Source organism: Lampetra planeri, chromosome 18 (assembly GCF_965212315.1).
Source record: "Lampetra planeri chromosome 18, kcLamPlan1.2.h2, whole genome shotgun sequence".
NCBI classification, from domain to species: domain Eukaryota; kingdom Metazoa; phylum Chordata; class Hyperoartia; order Petromyzontiformes; family Petromyzontidae; genus Lampetra; species Lampetra planeri.
In genome coordinates, this window is record NC_136124.1 from 12193431 (window position 1) to 12213266 (window position 19836).

At 52.1% G+C, this 19836-nt stretch overlaps 2 protein-coding genes across 6 annotated transcripts; both read left to right on the forward strand.

Annotated features, from left to right (window-relative positions):
• The first annotated feature begins 384 nt into the window (after nucleotides 1-384).
• On the forward strand, nucleotides 385-5073 carry LOC144723672 (acyl carrier protein, mitochondrial-like). The gene is made up of 5 exons (XM_078602583.1): nucleotides 385-697; nucleotides 1814-1936; nucleotides 3314-3401; nucleotides 3879-3991; nucleotides 4733-5073. The coding sequence occupies exons 1-4, from the start codon at nucleotides 527-529 to the stop codon at nucleotides 3968-3970; spliced, it is 474 nt and encodes a 157-aa protein (XP_078458709.1). The 5' UTR covers nucleotides 385-526; the 3' UTR covers nucleotides 3971-3991; nucleotides 4733-5073.
• A 2412-nt stretch (nucleotides 5074-7485) lies between these two features.
• Nucleotides 7486-18227, forward strand: LOC144723674 (adenosine deaminase domain-containing protein 1-like). Of its 5 annotated transcripts, none has more exons than XM_078602584.1 (10): nucleotides 7486-7705; nucleotides 10033-10264; nucleotides 11920-12099; nucleotides 12593-12829; nucleotides 13020-13196; nucleotides 14558-14684; nucleotides 14975-15136; nucleotides 15328-15602; nucleotides 16419-16659; nucleotides 16923-18227. In XM_078602584.1, the coding sequence occupies exons 2-10, from the start codon at nucleotides 10198-10200 to the stop codon at nucleotides 17197-17199; spliced, it is 1743 nt and encodes a 580-aa protein (XP_078458710.1). In that variant the 5' UTR covers nucleotides 7486-7705; nucleotides 10033-10197; the 3' UTR covers nucleotides 17200-18227. The 5 variants fall into 5 exon arrangements, with proteins under 5 accessions (XP_078458710.1, XP_078458711.1, XP_078458714.1 ...); XM_078602585.1 differs by having other exon boundaries at nucleotides 10037-10264; XM_078602588.1 differs by having other exon boundaries at nucleotides 7486-7631.
• The last annotated feature ends 1609 nt before the right edge of the window (nucleotides 18228-19836 follow it).

The following is a 19836-nucleotide window of genomic DNA, read 5'->3' on the forward strand; positions in this document are numbered from 1 at the left end:
CTCTCTGTTGATGACGTCATCCTGTCGCTCTCTGGTGCAGGCGTCAGGCTGTCTCTCTGTTGGTGACGTCATCCTGTCGCTCTCTGGTGGAAGCGTCAGGCTGTCTACTCTGTTCGTGACGTCATTTTGTCGCTCTCTGGTGGAGGCGTCAGGCTGTCTCTCTGTTGGTAACGTCATCCTGTCCCTCTGGTGGAGGCGTCAAGCTGTCTCTCTGTTGGTGACGTCATCCTGTCGCTCTGTGGTGGAAGCGTCAGGTTGTCTCTCTGTTGGTGACGTCATCTTGTCGCTCTCTGTTGGAAGAGTCAGGCTGCCTCTGTCGGTGACGTCATCCCATCGCTGACCGGCATGATCCTCACCGTCGCGTCTTTATGTGACGTCATGCTATCGCTTTCTGTTGGTGACGTCATCCTGTCGCTCTCTGGTGGAAGCGTTAGGCTGTCTCTCTGTCGGTGACGTCATCTCTCTGTCGGTGACGTCATCTTGTCACCGCCGTCTCTCCCAGTCGGTGGTATCGGCACGCGGCGCGATGTCGGCTCCTCTCGCCCCGCGCGGCCTCCGCGCCTTGAGTCGCCTCCTCCTCCTCGCGGCGGCGGCGCCTCCCCCGCCGCACTCCCTGCGCCTCGCCCGCTCCCTCGCCTCGGGGGTCCGCGTCTCGGCGCTCTGCGGCGACAGCGAGCGGCGGCGGCAGTGGCTGCAGGTAGCGAGGGGGGTTACGCGCGGGAGGTGGTGGAGGAGGCCCAAGGTCAATGGAGCGGCGGGCCGAGTCGGGCCACCCCCCAGCGCTCGGGGACGCGGGCCTCCATTGCTGGCTGTGCAGAGACAAAGATTCCCCGTGTAGCCTCGACAAGCTGTGGGGCGGGGGGTGTTAGCGAGCACCTATTAAGGCCGGAGGTGGTGTGGCCAGTACCACGCCCGCCCGCCTTTGTCTCCCTAGTGCTGATGTTTTACACCGCTCACCTAGGTACTGTACTCGTTTTAAGTTTGAATCGAGGGTGACAGGTTCGCATGGTAAACCGACCGCTGATGTTGGCCTGGGATCGAACTGGGACGGCCGGGTTCGTAGCGCGGTCCGGTGAGAAACGCGAGCCCCCCGTGCCCCTTGTCCCCAGCCACAGAGAACAGCGAGTGACCAAGTGGTGTCCGAGGCCGCCTCTATGGGGAGGAGGCTCGTGGAGAACGCCGCTGCTGCTGCTGCTGCTGGGCAGCTGGAGGCAGTCGCCCTCCAGCAACAACAGAGGGCAGAGGAGCGACGCTCACAACAACGAGCAGAGCGCCGGGCGGTTAAAACGCAGCGAGTTGGCACAGTAGGGGGAACCCACAGCCTGCTGCATCTGCCAATCATCGTCAGTGCAGCACTGGGTATATCTCATTGAAGCAAGAGGGAGGCTCTGGTTCTTGCAGCATCACCCCCACGTGCTACACTCTAGGGTTGGTGGATCACACAAATGTTGCCAAACTCCCCGTGAGCGTCGGTGTCATAACCCTAACTTTGCCAGGAGGCAGTGCGGGATGATACATTGTCCTCACGCGCGTGCGTTTTCTCCAGGTGCTCCGGGTTTCCCTCCCACGTGTAAACACTCAGTAATTGGAGCGCAGAGCTTGGGCAGTCGCTGACACCGTCTCGCCGTGAGGTTTCCTCCCCACGTGTCTGGTTCCTCGCGCCTGAGCCGTTCTCTCTCTTCAAGAATGAGCGGCATCCCTGTGCGGCGGCGTGTCACAAGCTTGTTACATAGGTGCTCACCAACCGCACTTGCATCAGCAGGCTTGTGAAGGTAAGCGTATGCTGTCCGTGCTTGTGGCCGTGCGCGTGCAGGTTCGCATGCCGAGCGTGCATAGCCTGCGGACGTACTCCGACGCGCCACCGCTGACGCTGCACTTCATCACGGAGAGGGTCATGTACGTGCTGAATCTCTACGACAAGATCGACCCGCAGAAGGTGCGACAGCCGCAGCGGTCCACAGCATGACTCAAAACAACAACAATACTAACAGTGTGGATCAACGCGAACGTCCAGAATAAACACCTCATTTGAGACCCAAACATCGCACCTCCAGGCTTTGGCATTCCTCCTCGAAGGCACCGGTGGTGTAACCCATGAACCGCATCAAAATATCTACAGACCGATGCGCATAAATGTAAAAACAAAGACATTCCACAGTGGTGTGATTGTGGCTATGCAACACACGCTATGGACCATATAGTAAGCCCATAGAAACACAGATATACATAGCGACCCTTCGAGACGCACAGAGATGCATTAAAGACAAGGCACGGTCGTGCAATTGTGGCCATGCAACCAAAAACTATGGACCATAGAATAAACCGCTGTTGTCTGCACTCCTTCAACGCAGGAGAAACAGCCAAACTACACGAAGTCTCTGCTGAAGCACTCTCGTGGCTAACAGACCTCGCATTGGCATCTAACTCATAAGCGTATTGTCATCGTATGCAAGAATTGAATACATAACAAATATAACAGTTGAAATCTTGACACTCATACCTGAGAATTTAATTCCTCATAGTTGACCCAAAACCACGGTTTGAACTTGTAATCGTACAACGATTGCGAGTGAAATGCTTTTCACAACCGCAATGCCACTCGGTCACATCTCTGTGGCACAAGAAGTCTCTTTGAGTAGAGCTTCAACACCGTGACTCTTACACCCAGGGGCTTAAGCTCGCAATTGAAATATTTCACTGCTTGGATACTTTATTTTCTTCTGCGTTCGCTCGCTGGGGTTGAAATAAATTGGAATACGAAACAATATCTGGGAAATCACTAAAAAATGTAAATTTTATGATAATTTAGAAGCATCAATTAGACTTACCTTTGGTCTCAAGCGCTGAATAAATAAATAAAGACACCAAATCGCCTTTGTTGCTGTGTTGAACAATGTATTTGTATCACTTTCAATAAAGAAACGTCAAACTTAAGGCGAATTTGCAGGCGAAAATTTTTATTTCCGCTCGATCTGCGTGAGTGTAAAAATCCACCCGCTCATGATTATTAGTGGGTGGGGGGGGGCTCATGTGGAGGACCCCACCTGTTCATGATTATTAATGAGGGGGGCTGGTCGACGTGGATTGACGTCACGTGCGTTACACACACAGACATTCTTGACTCATTAGTAATGTCTTTGCTAGACATTTATAACAGCGTGATTTTATTTTGCCTACAAGTTCACTTTTATTGTTCATGCCTGTAAAGCACTATGTATTGCATTTTTTTGCATGAATAGTGCTATAAAAATAAAGTTTGATTGATTAAACTGAAGAGAACACTGTTAACAGACGGTGCATTTTTTGCCTTCAGTTAAAACTGGAGTCACATTTCATGAAGGACTTGGGTCTCGACAGTCTGGACCAAGTGGAGGTGATCATGGCCATGGAGGATGAGTTTGGTGAGTGGAGTTCTGGTTCAATTTCATCGTCTGCACCGACTCGAATCGGTGCAAACGCTGCCAGTGATGTGGATGGACATTGCCCTCGGCCAGTCGTCCCTCTGGTGTCCGCAAAATGAGTATCGCTTTGTGAGAAGTGATCACTGGTTTTTATAAGAAAAGCTACCATCGGAATATAATAATGAGGATCCCATGGGCCTTCCAGAAATATGTTTAAGCAGATGAACTCTGAGTGTGGCCTGTTACACAATTTCTGCCTAAAATTCAGTCAACTGATGTGACCATTTTCCCCACTTAAAACAAATGCTGCTGTAAAACATTGGTCCAGAAGGCGCGTGTGCCGATCGCCCTCAATGTTCTTGTTGTTGTTCTTTGGCTGCGTGCCCGTGCTGTCTATTTGCCGAAACCACCTCAAGTGTGTCGAGCGGTTTTCAGAGCAGTTGACGAGATGCGGGCTTTTTTGTTGTTGTTTCAAAGGCTTCGAGATTCCAGATGTGGATGGGGAGCAGCTGTTAACGCCGCAGGATCTGATCAATTACATTGCAAACAAGCGGGACGTGTACGAGTGAATGCGGCCATGCTGCCTGCAGGTTCGCCGATTTTCACACCCCCCCCCCCTTCCCAATTTGGGGATGCTGTGATATTGAATAAACGTGTGGCAACGAGTTCGTACAGTGGCTGCGATGGCCGCTGGGTGGAACGTCTTCTTTCCCTGCGGTTAAGTCAAGTTTCAAGATTTGATTCGAGGATCGATTATTCTTTTGTGGTGTTCTGCCCAATACTGCCTGCCTTGTTTGTAACGTCTTCATTGCTGTCAATGCATCTCATATTTAGGGACTCATTTGAATAATGTTTTTGTTCCATTTGGGCGTCGCAGTGACAATATGTTAATTTCCTTGCCTGATATACACGAGGTCATCGGTTCAATCCTGACACTGACGCCTGTATATTTGGAGTTTGCATGTTCTCCCCGTGGTCGTGTAGACTTTTCTCCGGGTCCTCGGGTTTTTCCCTCATTTAGAAACATGCAATTAGAGTATTTTACCACGCTACATTTCCGCATGATAAGCCACTGTATTGGGCTATCATTTGTGGCCAGGTCGCTTCTGAAAAAAAGCTATTTCTCTCAGTGGGCCTTATCTGGTAAAATAAAGAATAGTTTAGTATTATAGATTTTATTTGCCTAAAGAATGTAGCATACTATTTGTATCAATCAAATGTTCGTTTTACAGGTGCGTCACCTGATCAGTATCATCGGCATAAGAATAAATTTTAATACTTCACATGCGCACTCCTTCCTAACCCTATTGTTTTGTGTGTCTTGCCTTTAGGTGTTCTGAGGAAGTGATGCCACGGTTCTTTATAAGATGTCCCTTTACGGAAGTGGCGTTTGGTTTTGGTCAACGGGGAATAGTTTGCTGAAGCTTTGCTCATTTCAGTTCTCGGATTCAAGTGTCTGGGCTCTTTACCCGGTCAATAAAGACCGTCTAATACAACGCGAAAGCCCATTGACACGGTTAGCAAACACTTGGTGGTCATTGCCTCAGGCCTCATGGTTCACATGGATGGCACGGCGGTGCCGGTGGATCATCGGGTGTCAGTGCAAGTGTGAACTGTGCGCGAGTCTTCAAGTGCCGGTTTAACCCGTGCTCAATAAAAGGCTAAAACCCTTCCACGTGATCTCGTCTCTTGAATGCTGCAAACCCTCGGCCAAGTGGTGTCGTTGAGTAACAATTCACGTCCGTTGTCCACGCGCCGTTTGCTCAAAGTGGCACAGGCCTGCCTCTCCGTAGCCCTGTCGGCACTGCGCCCGCAGCCAACCGACCTCTCAGAAAATCGCACGGTTCGCGCTACCTTATTTTTGGTTGAATCCGTAAATTATCGTGCGCTCGTGCGTGTTTTCAGCTCCCCCATGACATGTCGCTACGAAACCGCCCAGCGATAAAATTGTAAACGGAAAACAGCACCCCCGCCCACCCCCCGAGATTTTTTTTTTTATCTTTTAAACACCGTTACTGAGCACGGTGCCCCCAAAAGGTCAAGCGGCCATCAACAAACGGCCTTTCGGTTTAACACTGAGGCTTTTGCGACCAATATCCATAACACAGGTTTTTTTGGGGTTAGATCACATAAATATAAATGTTCCGTTAAACCTGCCACCACCCAACACAGCCAATTAGTAAGGTTTGTCACGTAAACAGAACATGCCAATTCGTTACTAGTACAGCACACCGGTGTGTTGGAGAGTAAATCTACAACATTTGCAATCTTGAGTACGACGTTTTGCCAGTAATTGCAACTAGCATAATCGGGCGATGCTTACAAGACAATGGTATTCCAATGTCCCCTTTTTTTATCACAGCCTCTATTCTGTGATGTCGGCCACACTCATCAATGCTGCAACGTTCAGTCCATTCGCACAAGGTGTCCGATTTTACGTGAAGGTTGCGTGCTGCGTTCGATTATGCCAGATCGATGTCCATTTACATTTATTCTTGAGGATGCGATCGATTCTGTGCACCCAAACTATGTGGAGATGTCCAAATCCATGTCAATGTTAAAGCTTCGTAATGGGGTCCGTGGAACGCACAGGCAAGAGGACATCACACGACTACAACTTTGCTTTTTAGTGTATTCTATGCACAATCATCTCCTGTATTCTATACACTATCATCTCGTGAGATGCCCTGCAGCACCACAATGCACGCCTCAAGATTTGGCAATGCCAACAACAGAAGCGGTGACCTGTGCAGAATATTGGGCAAAGACTGTAGGTTGGACAGGAGACACTCCGAACAAGAAAACTGTATTCTTAACGTGTTGAGCATATACATTTCAAACCGGATTCTGAGATCGAGTACACATGCATACTCGGTGCCGGATTAAGCTAGTGCGTGGCCTGTAGCATATGCTATAAAGGGGCCATAAATAAATACACATTAAAACATTTTTTTACTGGCATAGTGGGCAGTCATTCCAAATGGTGCCACACCCCCGAGAAATACAACAACAGAGCCATATGCACAAGTCGTACAGTCAAACCCCCTCTCACGCCTTATCGCCCCAAGCAATCCCGACAGACCACAGAGCCCATGACTGCACAGCACATCATCTGCTCCACGGAACTTCAGCTGAGAGGCCACCACTGAGGCTTCATCATTGATACGGCACCGTAATTACCGGATAATAAGATGCACTCTACCCCCCCCATATAAAACGGTGTCAATCAAGCGAGACCTGTGATCTCTCTCGTAACAACACCTACCCTGGTACTTGAGCCAACCCATACCACCTGGGTCTGTCCCGTGACCTGCACCTACCCTGGTCCATCAGTCAACCCACACCACCTGGGTCTACCCCGTGACCTGCACCTACCCTGGTCCATCAGACAACCCACACCACCTGGGTCCACGTGGTCTCGTTGCCAAGCAGCAAGACCCCCCCCCACCCCCTGCGACACTTCACTTGATCACAAAGGTGCACCTAGCCTGGCACAAGTGCCGTTCGCCACTTTACTGCTGTTCCGAGTGAGAGGTCACATTTGTCTCGCTTGATTGACGTTTTTATATTGGGGGGTGTGGATGTAGTGCGTCTTATTATCCGGTAAATACGTTGCCATGTCAATATTAATGTGTTGTTATTATTACACGCTTTTATTTAACTCTCTGTCGTTGACATTGATGGCTCTTCGCCATATTGCGTGCAACTTTCTCCGCTTCACAGGTGTAGTAGGTTCAATGAGACGTGGACGACGTAGTCGGAGGCACACTTATTTGTTATAACGTTTCACTCAGCACAGGCCAATGTATACACACTCGAAGGGGTAACGGCCCCTTCACCCGTCTAACAGGGAGACCCCACTGTCTCTAACCCGGCTAGCCTACTCCCAGGTCCTCCACTCGAGAGCTAGGGGAGGCTAGCTGATCCAGCTCTGACAAAGCTGGGATCACGGCACCCTTAGTAACCAGACCGGCTCTTACAAGAGCATCGGCTCTGGGCTCTCGGGGCCACACCACTGGCTTGCCCTGGTCGGTCCTTAGGAGGACGGCGATCCAGGGGAGTCCCAGGGCCTATCTAACCGGTCTTCACTCTTCACTGGTTTAAGCTAAACACTGAACCCCGAGCCCACCGCCTCACCGCCTTATATAGCAACTCCCCCCCCGAGGGGTGGGGCCGTGGGGGATCACAGCGCCGTTACAGCCCCCCAGGCTAACCGATGCGGACGTAGATGTAAGCATCCTTCCGCGTGCGGCCATAACCACCCCTCGTGTGTTTGTTCGCCCTCCCGTAACACCCCTACACAGGTAAGTAGTGGTCGTGTACTGTGTAGGCTTTCGCGACCAATATCATCCATGATTGAGGGGTTTTTTTTGTTGGGGAGGGGGGACGAGGTTGGATCGCGTAGATATAAATGCGTCGTTAACCCCGACGCAGCCAATGAGAGGAAGCTTTGTCACTTAAACTATTGACGTGACCATTCGTTACCGCTACAGCACCGCCGGTGTCATCTCGACATTCACAATCCGTGAGCACGACGTCTTTGTCTCTCTCTCTCTCCACACCTCTTACCACGGTGGTTAGTAGCGGGACTCTTCACCACAGGTGAGTTCGTCGATGAGTAACGGATTAACTCTATCCGTGGCGGCGGATTACTGTCGGCTACTAATTGGTGAGGACGTTAACTGAACGCGACCAAGGCCCCCTAATCGATAATATTCGTCATGAGCCGCGGCCCTCCACGTGGACCACGTGGCCCGAGGCCTCGTCCCCGATCGAGTTGAGGCTGATCGGTCGCAGGCCCTGGTCGAATATACATCATCACATCGGTAATTAATTCATAATAAACATACAACAACAATTGTGTGTCTGTGGGACCTTTATTTTTAGTATCCCAAGATGATGAAAGTCGCGACTCGGCTTCGTTCCCCTCTCTGGGAATAAAAACACAGGACGTGTTAAGATGTCCAAACAGCAAATAAGGCGGACAAACAAACGTGCTCTCATAGTATCCGTAAACTCTAAATCTAGGTAGTATAGGGATTGTGTTTAAGACGAATTGGCCTACAACACACACAAGACGATAGCCTCCGTGTGCGGCCTTGCGAACAGCGACACACAATGTAAGTATCGGAACATTACGACAAATATCACTCGGATTTTACTCTTTCCCGCGATACAATAACACTCGCCTTTTACGTGACATTAACAACATGTCATACGTATATATGATCCATAGCAAACGTGGTTTTTAGGTGTTTATCGCGTTATTTGCGTCGTTAATACACAGTTCGTGAATAAGTCGGCTTCCCATTGTATTGGGGTAAAGTGTGAATCTCTCGTCGTTTAGCCCCCCACGGTGTGATCGAGTTTCCAACACGTGTCCGTCTCCCTTGTGTCTCTCCACCGGCTCTCCCAGTGTACTCTGAATAAGGGCAGTTGCCTGGAACGTCGCCTATTTTATAATATTCTCGTTAACGCTTGTGGCATTTGCATACATTTATTATTTTTCGATTTAAAGCTTTCGTGACTGCAGGGATTTATCTTCTTGGTTATTTCGGTAAAGTCACGTAGAAGGGAAATAATAAAATAATAAAAATAAAATAAAACATGCTTTTTTTATGTTTTATTGTTATTATTTTATTATTTCCCTTCTACGTGACTTTACCGCAATAACCAAGAAGATGAATCCATTTATTCCTCAATCGTTTATAACACCAAAGTAGAATGTTAATAAATACGTAGTGTTTTGGTGAAGCGAAGTAAGTTGTGACTTGTCTTTTCCATTATTTACCTTCTAAAACGACAACATCAATCTGCCACATGTTTCGCATGCCCCCCAGAAAGGGCATCCTCGCACCCCCAGGTGAAGAATAAGAACCACCCCACTGCTCTAGAAACAATGCTTCTAGTTTTTAACTAAACCAGCGTTGTGTTAACCATGAGTTTAACCGGCAATCGTGACCGTGATAATAAGTGCCAAGTGCAGTTCTGTCCCAATGCAGCAGCAGGAGTAGCAGCATCAGTAGCATCAGTGGCAGCATCAATAGCATCAGAATCAAGAATCAAGTCTGCATTAACCACACGTGCTTGTGGCAAAACATACAAACATGCTATGGTGATGTTAATAATAATATCTGCATTGTCTTTGAAACTGATTGGCCTGCACCAAAAGATGGCCTTTTTCATGGCCTTGTCTCTCTCACCAGTGTCAAGCCAGAGGACGCCAAAAGGAGAACATTGCAAAGACAATTTAAGTATCAGAAGACTTATGAAAAATAAGACGAGGTTTTACCCTTTCTACTCTTAGGTTTTTTCGGTAAAGTCACGTAGGTAATAAATACAATTTTAATTAATAAAAGTAATAATATAAATTAAAATTAATAAAAGTAATAATAGAAATAAAATAATTTATATTATGACTTTTATTAATTTTATTTTATGACTTTACCGAAAAAACCTAAGAGTATGAATCCTTGCAGTCACGAAAGCTTCAAATCTAGAATTTACCCTTTCTGGCAATACATAATAATCAGGTTACTCGTCCAGTACTCTTGATTACTCGGATGACACGAGGCACACACACACACAAGCTTAATCACGTGACGACGATGATGTTGCTGATGTTGTTGAGAGAGAGTGTCAAGCAGGTCTGGAGATCACTCGGTCACTGAAGTGGTGAGCACTGGTGTCTCTTGAGGACACGGTTACAACCACAACCACCGTGCCCACAACAACAACAACCACCACAACACATCAACAACCACCGGCACGACAACAATCACCGACGGTGCTGGCGATGATGGACGGCACTCACCTCGACCGCAAGGCCGACCCCACCACGCCCCGGGTCAACGTGGCCGCAGGTGAGAGTTCATGACCGTCGCACTCCTGTCAACCCCTTGTCAGTGCCCCCTACCTTGTTACACACCAATTCAGACCTTATTGGTCACCCCGTGCCCCTTGTAAATCTCAACGGTCATCCTGCAAAGTCCCATCACAAGGGAGAGACACAAACAAATTAGACAACAATTTATTGTATTGCCCGTATTGAAACGGCTGTACGCCGTATCGACCTGAAAACTCAATTTCCCTGTACAAGAATACGGAGTAAACCGTGTGGCTTCGACAGCTATGCCGTCAGCTGAGCCGCTCCGTGTGGGGAGTCGGCAGGCGGGTTCACAACTTGACGTTGCCCTCTCTGTGTTTAACTTCATTTCATTTGTCACACGGATGGTCCCGTTTACGACGGAGATCTGTGGTTCCGTGAGCACAGCAGCAACAAAACAAAGACACTTTATGGGTCTCTATGAGTCTGCAAGGGTCTCTGTGTATCTCTATCTCTAGGTCTGTATCTCTGTCATTGTCTCTGTGTATCTTTATGGGTCTCTCTTGGTATCTGTATCTCGAGATCTCTCTATCTGCCTCTTTGTATCTATTTAGGTTTCTGGGTATCTCTGTACTGCATCTATATATTTCTCTTTCAGTCTCTCTGTGTGTCTCTATGAGTCTCTGTGTATCTCTACGGATCTGCATTAACCACGCGTGCTTAATGTAAAAGATGCAAACAAATATGCATTCATAATAATGAACGTATTGTCATTGAAACAGATTGGCCTACACCACAGGCAGCCTCTAGTACGGCCTTGTCTCACCACCATTGCTAGACTAGAGAACGTCAAAAGGCAATACAAAATATCAAAGCATTAATATATCGGGACGACGGGTTATAACTACGAGACCCGTTTTGCCGGTATCGAGATGATGACCAAAATAACGGGCTTTACCCTTTCCGGCAAGAATACAGGAGGTGTTAAGATGTTCAGACACCAAATAGACACTTATTGCAAGAACCCTGGCAAAAAAGGTCCCATAGATATCACTGCCCAACCCGATATATATTGACATTGCCTTTGTGCTGTTTGCCTTTTGGCGTTCTCTGGTCGAACACTGGTGACGCATTGCCATAAAGGAGGCCCTCTCTGGTGTAGGCCAATCCGTTTCAAGGACAGTGCATGTACATTATCAAAGTACGTTTGTTTGCATGTTTTTCCACAAATATGATGTGTGGTTAATGCAGACTTGATGCCTTGTGATAGGTGTCTCTTTGGTTTTTGAACATCTCAACACCTCCTGTATTCTTGCCTGAAAGGGTAAAGCCTTTTCTTTTTTTTCATCATCTTCATACAGGCAAAAAGGGTCCCATAGATTTATGGGTCTGTCAGTATCTCTACGTGTCTGTGTATCTATATGGATCGCCTCTGTATCAATCTATCGCTATAGGTATCCATGTATTATTTATGGGTCCGTCTGTGTCTCTGTATCTCTGTCTCTATATCTCGCTGTATCTCTGGGTCTCTTTGTCTCTAAGTATCTCTGTGGATCTCCATATTATTTTGGTGACCCAGGACGCTCTTGCAAATGGGACTCCACCTCTGTACCCTGGCCTCTCTAGAAGTTGTCACCTGGTCATACAGAATCTACATGACACTGAAATGGCTTCACTCACACTTGTGTGCAGACTCAACGCTCAAGCCTCATGAAGGTGGCGGTGGCGGTAGTGGAGGGATTCACTTTGGCCAGGTTCCCAAATGGCTGGCGCTTCAGTTTGAGTCTGGGACCCTGCACGCCGTATCAGCGCTCACGCAGTACTGCCAGACTTACGGGTTGACGCTCCGCCTGGCAGAGGTGGACTCAATGGGTGAGTAGAGGGGCAAGCGGGTGAGTGGCTGAGTTTGTGAGTGTATGAGGGGGTAAGCGAGTGGGTGGTTTGGTGAGCGCATGCGCGCATGGGTGGGGGAGCTCAGCAAGTAGCTGGGTGGATGGGTTAGTACTGTTTGAGTGGGTGAGTGAGTGGGTGAGTGGCTGAGTTTGTGAGTGTATGAGGAGGTAAGCGAGTGGGTGGATTGGTGAGCGCATGTGCGCATGGGTGGGGGAGCTCAGCAAGTAGCTGAGTGGATGGGTTTGTGAGTGTATGAGTGGGTAAGCGAGTGGGTGGTTGAGCGAATGTTTGCCAAAGTGGGTGAACGCGGGAGTAGGTGGGTGGATGAGGTCGTGTACGAATGGATTGATAAGTGGGTGAGTTGTGTTCGTGCGTCTCCTTCCTGCGTCTCCTCCCAAACGTCCTCTCCCCGCGTCCTCCTGCATGTCTCCCCCCCCCCCCCCGTCTTCCACCCCCCTCCGCCCCATGTAAGACGGGGTGGTTGGCCGTCACTTCACGGTGGCCGCGTTCCTAAGTGGCGACCGCGTCTCCGTGGCCGTGGGGCGCAACAAGAAGGAGGCACGTGCAGCGGCAGCAATCGCTGCCATGAAGCTGCTGCTCTGCTGGCAGGGAGATTGCAGCAGCAGCGGCGGTGGCGGTGGCCAGCAGAGGAGGCAGGAGCAGCAGGTGATGGGGGCAGCTGAGGCTGAGAAGACTCGGGGATGCACAGGTAAAGCAGCAGCAGCAGCAGGACTCTTGTAACACGCGTGGGTTTTTCCACTGACACACCTGAGCCAGACCAGCATGTGTGGGTGTCGCTGCCCCATGCTGCCCTGTGGACGTGTGTCGGTGACGCTGTCCCTGCTGCTGTTTGCTGCCCCGTGCTGCTGTGCCCTGCCACCACTGCTGGTACCCGGTAGAGGTGACGGTGCCGGGGCCGCTGCTGCTGGAGTTGGGCATGGGGCCCGAAGCCCAGGAGGCTGTGGCGATGGCCGTGCGGGAGAAGTGTGCGGAGCTCGTGGAGATGGGGGGGGACACCCTCGTGGGGGGCAATGATGGCGTAACCCCCCGGCTGGCGGCGTTCCTTGTCAAGCGCGGTGCGGGTCACTCACTTGCACACTCACTCATACATACTCAGTTGTCCACTCACTCATAGACTCACGCACACACACTCGCACACTTGAAAACTCACTCTTACATGCACTCACTCAGTTGTCCACTCACTCATAGACTCGCGCACACTCACACACACTCGCACACTTGAAAACTCACTCTTACATACACTCAGTTGTCCACTCACTCATAGACTGGCACACACTTGCTCACTCACACACACTCACTCGCACACTCACAACGTCACCGCCACTAAGTGGTGGTGACGTCACCACGACACTTGTGCCATGCCAGGTGCACTTTGAGGCCACGTCAAGTGTCGAAGACTCACAGGAGGTCAGACCCAGGTCCCATTGGTTGACTGACTGAGATGACTGGCGGATGCACCAGCTGTGCTCCCCCTACTGTACCAATTTGCTGCATTTTAGCTGCCTGATGCTCTGCCCGTTGTGAGCATCACTCCTCTGCCCTCTGTTGTTGTTGGAGGGCGACAGCCACCAACTGCCCATTAGCGTCCTTCATGAGCCTCCTCCATAGAGGCCGATATTGACAACATTGGGACCAGTCTTCGGCAAGTCCACTCAGTTCCACATCCTTCTGTACCACATTAACCCATTTCTTCTCTAACCTGTGCTGCACCCATTTAGCCCCCTCTATCCGACCAAACAACTGCTTGGGCAAGTGGTGGCTGCGCATTCGGGCTGTTTCAAGATGACGCAGATGTTCCTTTAAAGGGGTCCACGTTTCGCGAGCATAGAGAAGAGAGGGGTGTTACTGTGGCCGAGAAGACCCAAAGCCAGGCAGCTTAAATACAGCGAGTTGGCACATTGGGGAGCACACGTGATGCATCTGCCAGTGAAATTGATAAACCCATAGCACCTGGGTCTGCCCGTGACCTGCTAGCAGCGAGCGCTTTCCACTATTCACGTGACTTCGAGGTTCACTGAGCCTGGAAAAAGCGCCGTGGTGATGTCACCACTTAAAGGTCGAACGAAAGCTGTTGTGTGCATGTAGGTATGTGTTTGTGTATATGGGGAGTGGTGGTACAGTGGCTAGCGCACTGCTACAAACCTGGAAATTTGAGTTCTATTCCTGCCCGCGGCTAACACCAGTGACAATTATCCGAACTGGTCCTGGGCTTCGCCGAGGTCGACTTGGCCTCAAATGAGTACCTGGTGCGGTGTGTAGTTAACATCGCCACTGGGGAGACAAAAGGCGGCCGGACGTGGTGTTGGCCGCCCACCTCCTTCAAGTACCGTGCCGGCCTTCATAAATGCTACTCACTAACAGCACTTGCCCAATCAATATGTTAAAGGCTACATGGGGGATCTTTGTCTTTGTGCAGTGGGGCACCCGTTCCAAGTGGTCGCCGTGGGAACCGGCTGGGGCATCTGCTCCGAGACGCCCAGCGGCAGGGGCCGTGAGATTCTCGACTCGCACGCCGAGGTTACGGCACGCCGCTCCCTTCAGCGGTAAGCCCCCCATATCCGCTATCCCCCAATCCCCATATCCACTATCCCTCATATCCCTCATATCTGCTAATCCCCATATCCGCCAACCCCCATATCCGCCAATCCCCATATTTGCAAAACCCCATATCCGCTTTCCCCAATATCCGCTCATTTTCACCAACGAAAGCAGACGACGCGGCACCCCCTACAACGGTAAGAACCCCGATATCTGCCATATCCACTATCACATAAAATGGCTTGCGAGTTGATGTTGATGCTGGCGTTGATGTTGATGTCGATCTGGGAGGCAGGTACCTCTACCGCCAGCTCCTGCTACTCCAAGCCGGTGAGGGGACGGTGCTGTGCAGCACTGCCGCTGCTACCCCCGCTGGCGGGGGGCTGCGCTACAGTCTGCAATCGGGGGTCACGCTCCACCTCTACCTGGACCAGCTACCCCGCGGGGCTGCCCTCGCGTGAGACGCCGCCCCCCGCTGCCCCTCACTGGGGTGCTGGGACGCTGAGATACTGGGACACGGAATCTCAGACGCTGGGACACTGGGGCACTGAGACTGTGAATCTCCCCGTGTAGGTGTGCATGTGCTGCCCTCTTGGAATATTTCCTCGCCCTTCTCTCCCCATCCTCTCTTTCTCCCCGCACCTCCAGCTACCACCAAGGCTCCCAGAACCTGCAGCAGGTGCTGGCGACGGGAGAGAGACACCTGATTTCGGCCTACACGGCGCCTCCGGCCCCACCAGCCCTGCAGACCCCACAGGCCCCACAGGCCTCGCAGGCCACGCCAGCCGCGTTATGCCAGGCCCAGCTACCGATAGCCGTGATGAGCGGCAGTGACAAGCTGATGCGCTGGGAGGTGCTGGGAGTGCAGGGCAGCCTTCTCAGCATCTTCCTTGAGCCCGTGTACATCAGCTCCATCACACTGGGTGCGTTTTTGCCACCACAACCACCAAAAACACCACAATCACCATCACCAGTAACACCACAATCACCACCACTGTCATTGTACATCAGCTCCATCACTTAGGGTGCGTTTTCGCCACCGCCACTACCACCAAAAACACCACTCTCACCATCACCAGTAACACCACAATCACCACCACCGTCATTGTACATCAGCTCCATCACTTAGGGTGCGTTTCCACAACCATGATCACCACCTTCACCATCAATACCACTATCACCACCACCATCACTACCATCATCACCATGTACATTTCCATCAGGCTGGGTTTGTCTCCGCCACCACCACCTTTAACACCACTGTCGCCACCACCACCATGTATGTATGTTGACCTTCTTTCGCACCGTACATCACCAACTGTGCTAATCTGGAGGTGCGAGGGAAAGACAAGAAACTAAACACAAAAGGCAGTTCTAAAGAAATTAGTTTTCAATTTAGTATGTGAGCTCCATCATGCTCGATGGGTCTCCACCACCATCACCACCATGACCACCATTACCAAAACCATTACCACCATCACTGCTGCAATCTGCACGGTGTGCCACGTTGCCCAGGTGGATGGGTGAGTGGGTGGGTGACTGGATTGGTGCGCGAGTAGATGAGTGGGTGGGTGGGTTAGTGGGTGGATGGGTGAGTGGATGGGTGGGTGAGTGGGTCATTAGATTGTTTTAGTGGGTGGGTGAGTGGATGGATGCGTCGGTGATCGGGCGGGTGAGTGCGTGATTTGAGTGGTTGAGCGGGCGAGCGGGCGAGCAAGCTCCTTCCTGCGTGTCGCCAGGTGGAGCGGAGGCCTCGTGGAACTGTGTGGAGTCGCTGCGGGCGGCGCTGCACGGCCGCGTGTCGCTGCGCCTTTGCGCCGACCTCCCCGGCGCCTACCTCACCAACATCGCGCACATCGGCCACGTGCCCCCACGTGGGGGGCCACGGAGGAGGGGGCCAGGGGCAGAGGCCGTGAACTGGAGCGAGGGCGACAGCAGCGTGGAGGTGGTGGAGCCGGCGACGGGGAGAGAGTCGCCCACGTGAGTCGGCTCGCTCGCTCACCGTCGCTGACCAACACGCGAACGTTGCTCACCATCGCTCACCATCGCTCAGCCTTACCATCTCTCACCATCGACCGCTCGCCGGTCAACTCGCCTTCACTCAGAACCATCACCAACATGGCTACCACGATCATCATCACCACCGCTTTCATCACCACGATCTTTACCATCATCGTTCTCGCCCAAATCCTCGCCTATCTCCTCGCCCGTCTCCTCCTCGCCCGTCTCCTCCATGCCCCCAGGTCCCCGTTTGTGTCGGGGCCGCACCACGCGAGTCGTCTGTGCAAGGCGGCCATGCTGTCTCGCCTGCGCCTCGTGGCGTCTCGCTTCTCCTCCTTCGCCGTGTCCACGGCACCGGCCGCGTCCGTCCCGGCGCTGCTGTCGCTGTCGTACAGCGCGTGCAAGGCGCTGGCAAGCGACTACCAGCAGGCCAAGGCCGCGTTCCACCGCCACGCTCACCACCTCGGCCTGGGAGCCTGGCAGAGCCACCCCAGCACACTCGCCACCTTCACCCGCTGAGCACTTACTCAACGCTGCTCAGTCGCTCGCCACCACCACGCTCGCCACCATCACGTCCACTCACCACGCTCGCCACCACCATCACGTCCACTCACCACGCTCGCCACCACCACCATCACGTCCACTCACCACGCTCGCCACCACCACGCTCGCCACCTTCACCCGCTGAGCACTCGCTCAACGCTGCTCAGTCGCTCGCCACCACCACGCTCGCCACCATCACCACCACCACGCTCATCACCATCACGTCCGCTCGCCACCACCACCACACTCGCCACCGCCGCCACGCTCACCAACATCATGCTCACTCATCACGACCACTTTCACCACCGCTACGGTCGCTACCGCCGGACTCGCCACCGCCACGCCCACCTCCACTATGGTGTCCACCACGCTCATCGCCCCCATACTCGGCACCATCAAACTCGCCACCACTCTCACCACTACGCTGACCACCATCACGCTCGTCACCACGATCACCACCACAACGCTTGCCACCAGCAAACTCGCCACCACACTTCCCATCACCACCACTTCTCAGCACCACCACGCTCACTTTCCCTGTTGATTTGTGTTGCTGCATTGCGTTAGCACGAGGAGGTTCAGAATCGATGTTAGGTTCACAGTGGCCATGGCAAAGACACTGAGCCAGCGCAGCTGAGATCCTGGACCCGAGCCCTGGGTCCGGGTATCTCTCGGGGAGTTCACGATGGCCGTGTCGCAGAAACCAAGCCAACAGCTGACAACCTAAGTTTGATGATTTTCTCATGGGGTTCACAATGGCCACGTCAGGTTCATAATGTCCGTGTCGGTGCCACGGTGGCTGCGCCGTTACACCGGTTCCGTCTACAAGTCTTCCTCCTTAACTCTTCGTTTCCCTGTGCCCCCCGCCTCCAGTTTGAGGCCTCCTCCACCGTCTTGTCCACCGTGTACACGCTGTGATCTGCACGGCCACTGTCGACGCTGCAAGCCTCCGCAGTTGAAATTTCTTTGCAAAAAAATCAATAAAACCGCACTCCTCAAACGATCACACCGCAGCTGTGCACGCGTTCGTGGCGTTGGGGGGAAACGGAAAGAGGAGAGAATAGGACATAGGATGGGAAGGGAGTGGAGAAACGTGAGGGGGGAAAGGGGAATGACCAGGCCAAGGTGTGTGGGCTGATGAAGAGGGTGGTTGATGGGTCATGATTCAAGCAGAGGAGGGAAGAGGGAGAGGAGTGAGCAGAGATGGTGAGCTGCACAGAGCAGCAGCGACGTCTGGTTTCACAGGGAGGGGGGTGGCGTGGAGAGGGGAGGGATTCAAAGTGGGGGTAGCTGCACACAAAGTCGCGTCAGTCACAGGAGGCTTGGGCCGATTTACAAATCGAGATGGAGATCTATGGATAGGAGAGATTAGGAGGGGAGGTGGCTGCGCACAGGTCGCGTGATTTACAGGAGCCTTGAGCCGACTGAGCAGGGAGAGATGTTGGTCATCATCTCGACTCGTAACGCCACCGCACGGCGGTCGCCCGCTCATGGAGAGAGAACGACTTGGAGGCGCGGAAAGGAACCAGAGACGAGCGGGGAAGGCAGAAGCTGCAGCCACGTGTTGAGGCGGCGCTACCAACAGTTGCCCAAGCTCTGCGGTCCTCTACTGTAAATGAAGGCGTTATTTGGCCCAGTTAATACATTTATACGTGTGGGTCGAAATCGGAGCCAACTGAATGAAAGTCTGAATTTAATAATTTAATCATAAATGGTTCTGGTGGTGATTGTGGTGTTGGTGTTAACATTGGTGGTGATGGTGGTGTTGGTATTGGTGGTGTTGGTGGTGGTGGTGATGGTAATGGTGGTGGTAGTGATGGTGGTGTTGGTAGTGGTGGTGGTATTGGTGGTGTTGGTATATGTAGTGGTGGTATTGATGGTGGTGATGGTATTGGTGGTGGTGGTGTTAGTGGTGATGGTGGTATTGGTGGTGTTGATTTGTGGTGTTGATTGGTGGCTTCGGGAGACGGCGCAGTTGTAACACAACCCCCAGCAAGGCGCCCGGGTTCAACTCCCAACTCGGGCGCCTCTCTGCGTGGAGTTTGCTCCGCTCTGCGTGGGTTTCCTGTGGGTTCTCCACTTTCCTCTCTCAGCTAAACCTCAAAACAGCGGAACTGGGTCAGTATTTGCCAAACGACACCGCCAATGGTGAGAAATCGCCTGCAAGTCACTCGGGTTCAGACAGCAGCAGCATCACCTGGCAAACAAAACCTGGCAGGACCCTCTTGAACTTTGAGTCCTGAGCGTCGGGAGAGGCTTTCCCGGGCGAACGAGCGGAATCTTCAACTGGTGGCTTTCGCGTGAAAAACCTGTTCCTGATCAAAACCGGTTAACCCACGCGCGCAGGTAGGTGGGGTGTTATACAAGTAGGAACAACAGTTCTCGCACTGCCCACCAGGGATTATTTGTCTGTCGCGCATGGCCCCGCCCCACCAGAGCCCTCCCATTGGCTCGGGGGCGCCGACCAATGGGAGCGGTGGGTTGGTAGAGGGGGGGGGGTTAGTGGTGGGGGAGGGGCACCGCCGCGACTCGGGCCAATGAGGAGACGGGGATGTTTAATTCATAAAATGGAACTGGGGGAAGGTGGCTCTATAAAATGGAAGCCTTGAAAAT

Bases quoted from the DNA above. Each gene is read 5' to 3' on its own strand.
- LOC144723672 (XM_078602583.1), top strand. From the start codon at position 527: ATGTCGGCTCCTCTCGCCCCGCGCGGCCTCCGCGCCTTGAGTCGCCTC. The intron at 698-1,813 runs GTAGCGAGGGGG...GTGCGCGTGCAG, and splicing joins GGCGGCGGCAGTGGCTGCAG to GTTCGCATGCCGAGCGTGCA. The intron at 3,402-3,878 runs GTGAGTGGAGTT...GTTGTTTCAAAG, and splicing joins GGCCATGGAGGATGAGTTTG to GCTTCGAGATTCCAGATGTG.
- LOC144723674 (XM_078602584.1), top strand. From the start codon at position 10,198: ATGATGGACGGCACTCACCTCGACCGCAAGGCCGACCCCACCACGCCC. The intron at 12,100-12,592 runs GTGAGTAGAGGG...GCCCCATGTAAG, and splicing joins GGCAGAGGTGGACTCAATGG to ACGGGGTGGTTGGCCGTCAC. The intron at 15,603-16,418 runs GTGCGTTTTTGC...GCGTGTCGCCAG, and splicing joins CATCAGCTCCATCACACTGG to GTGGAGCGGAGGCCTCGTGG.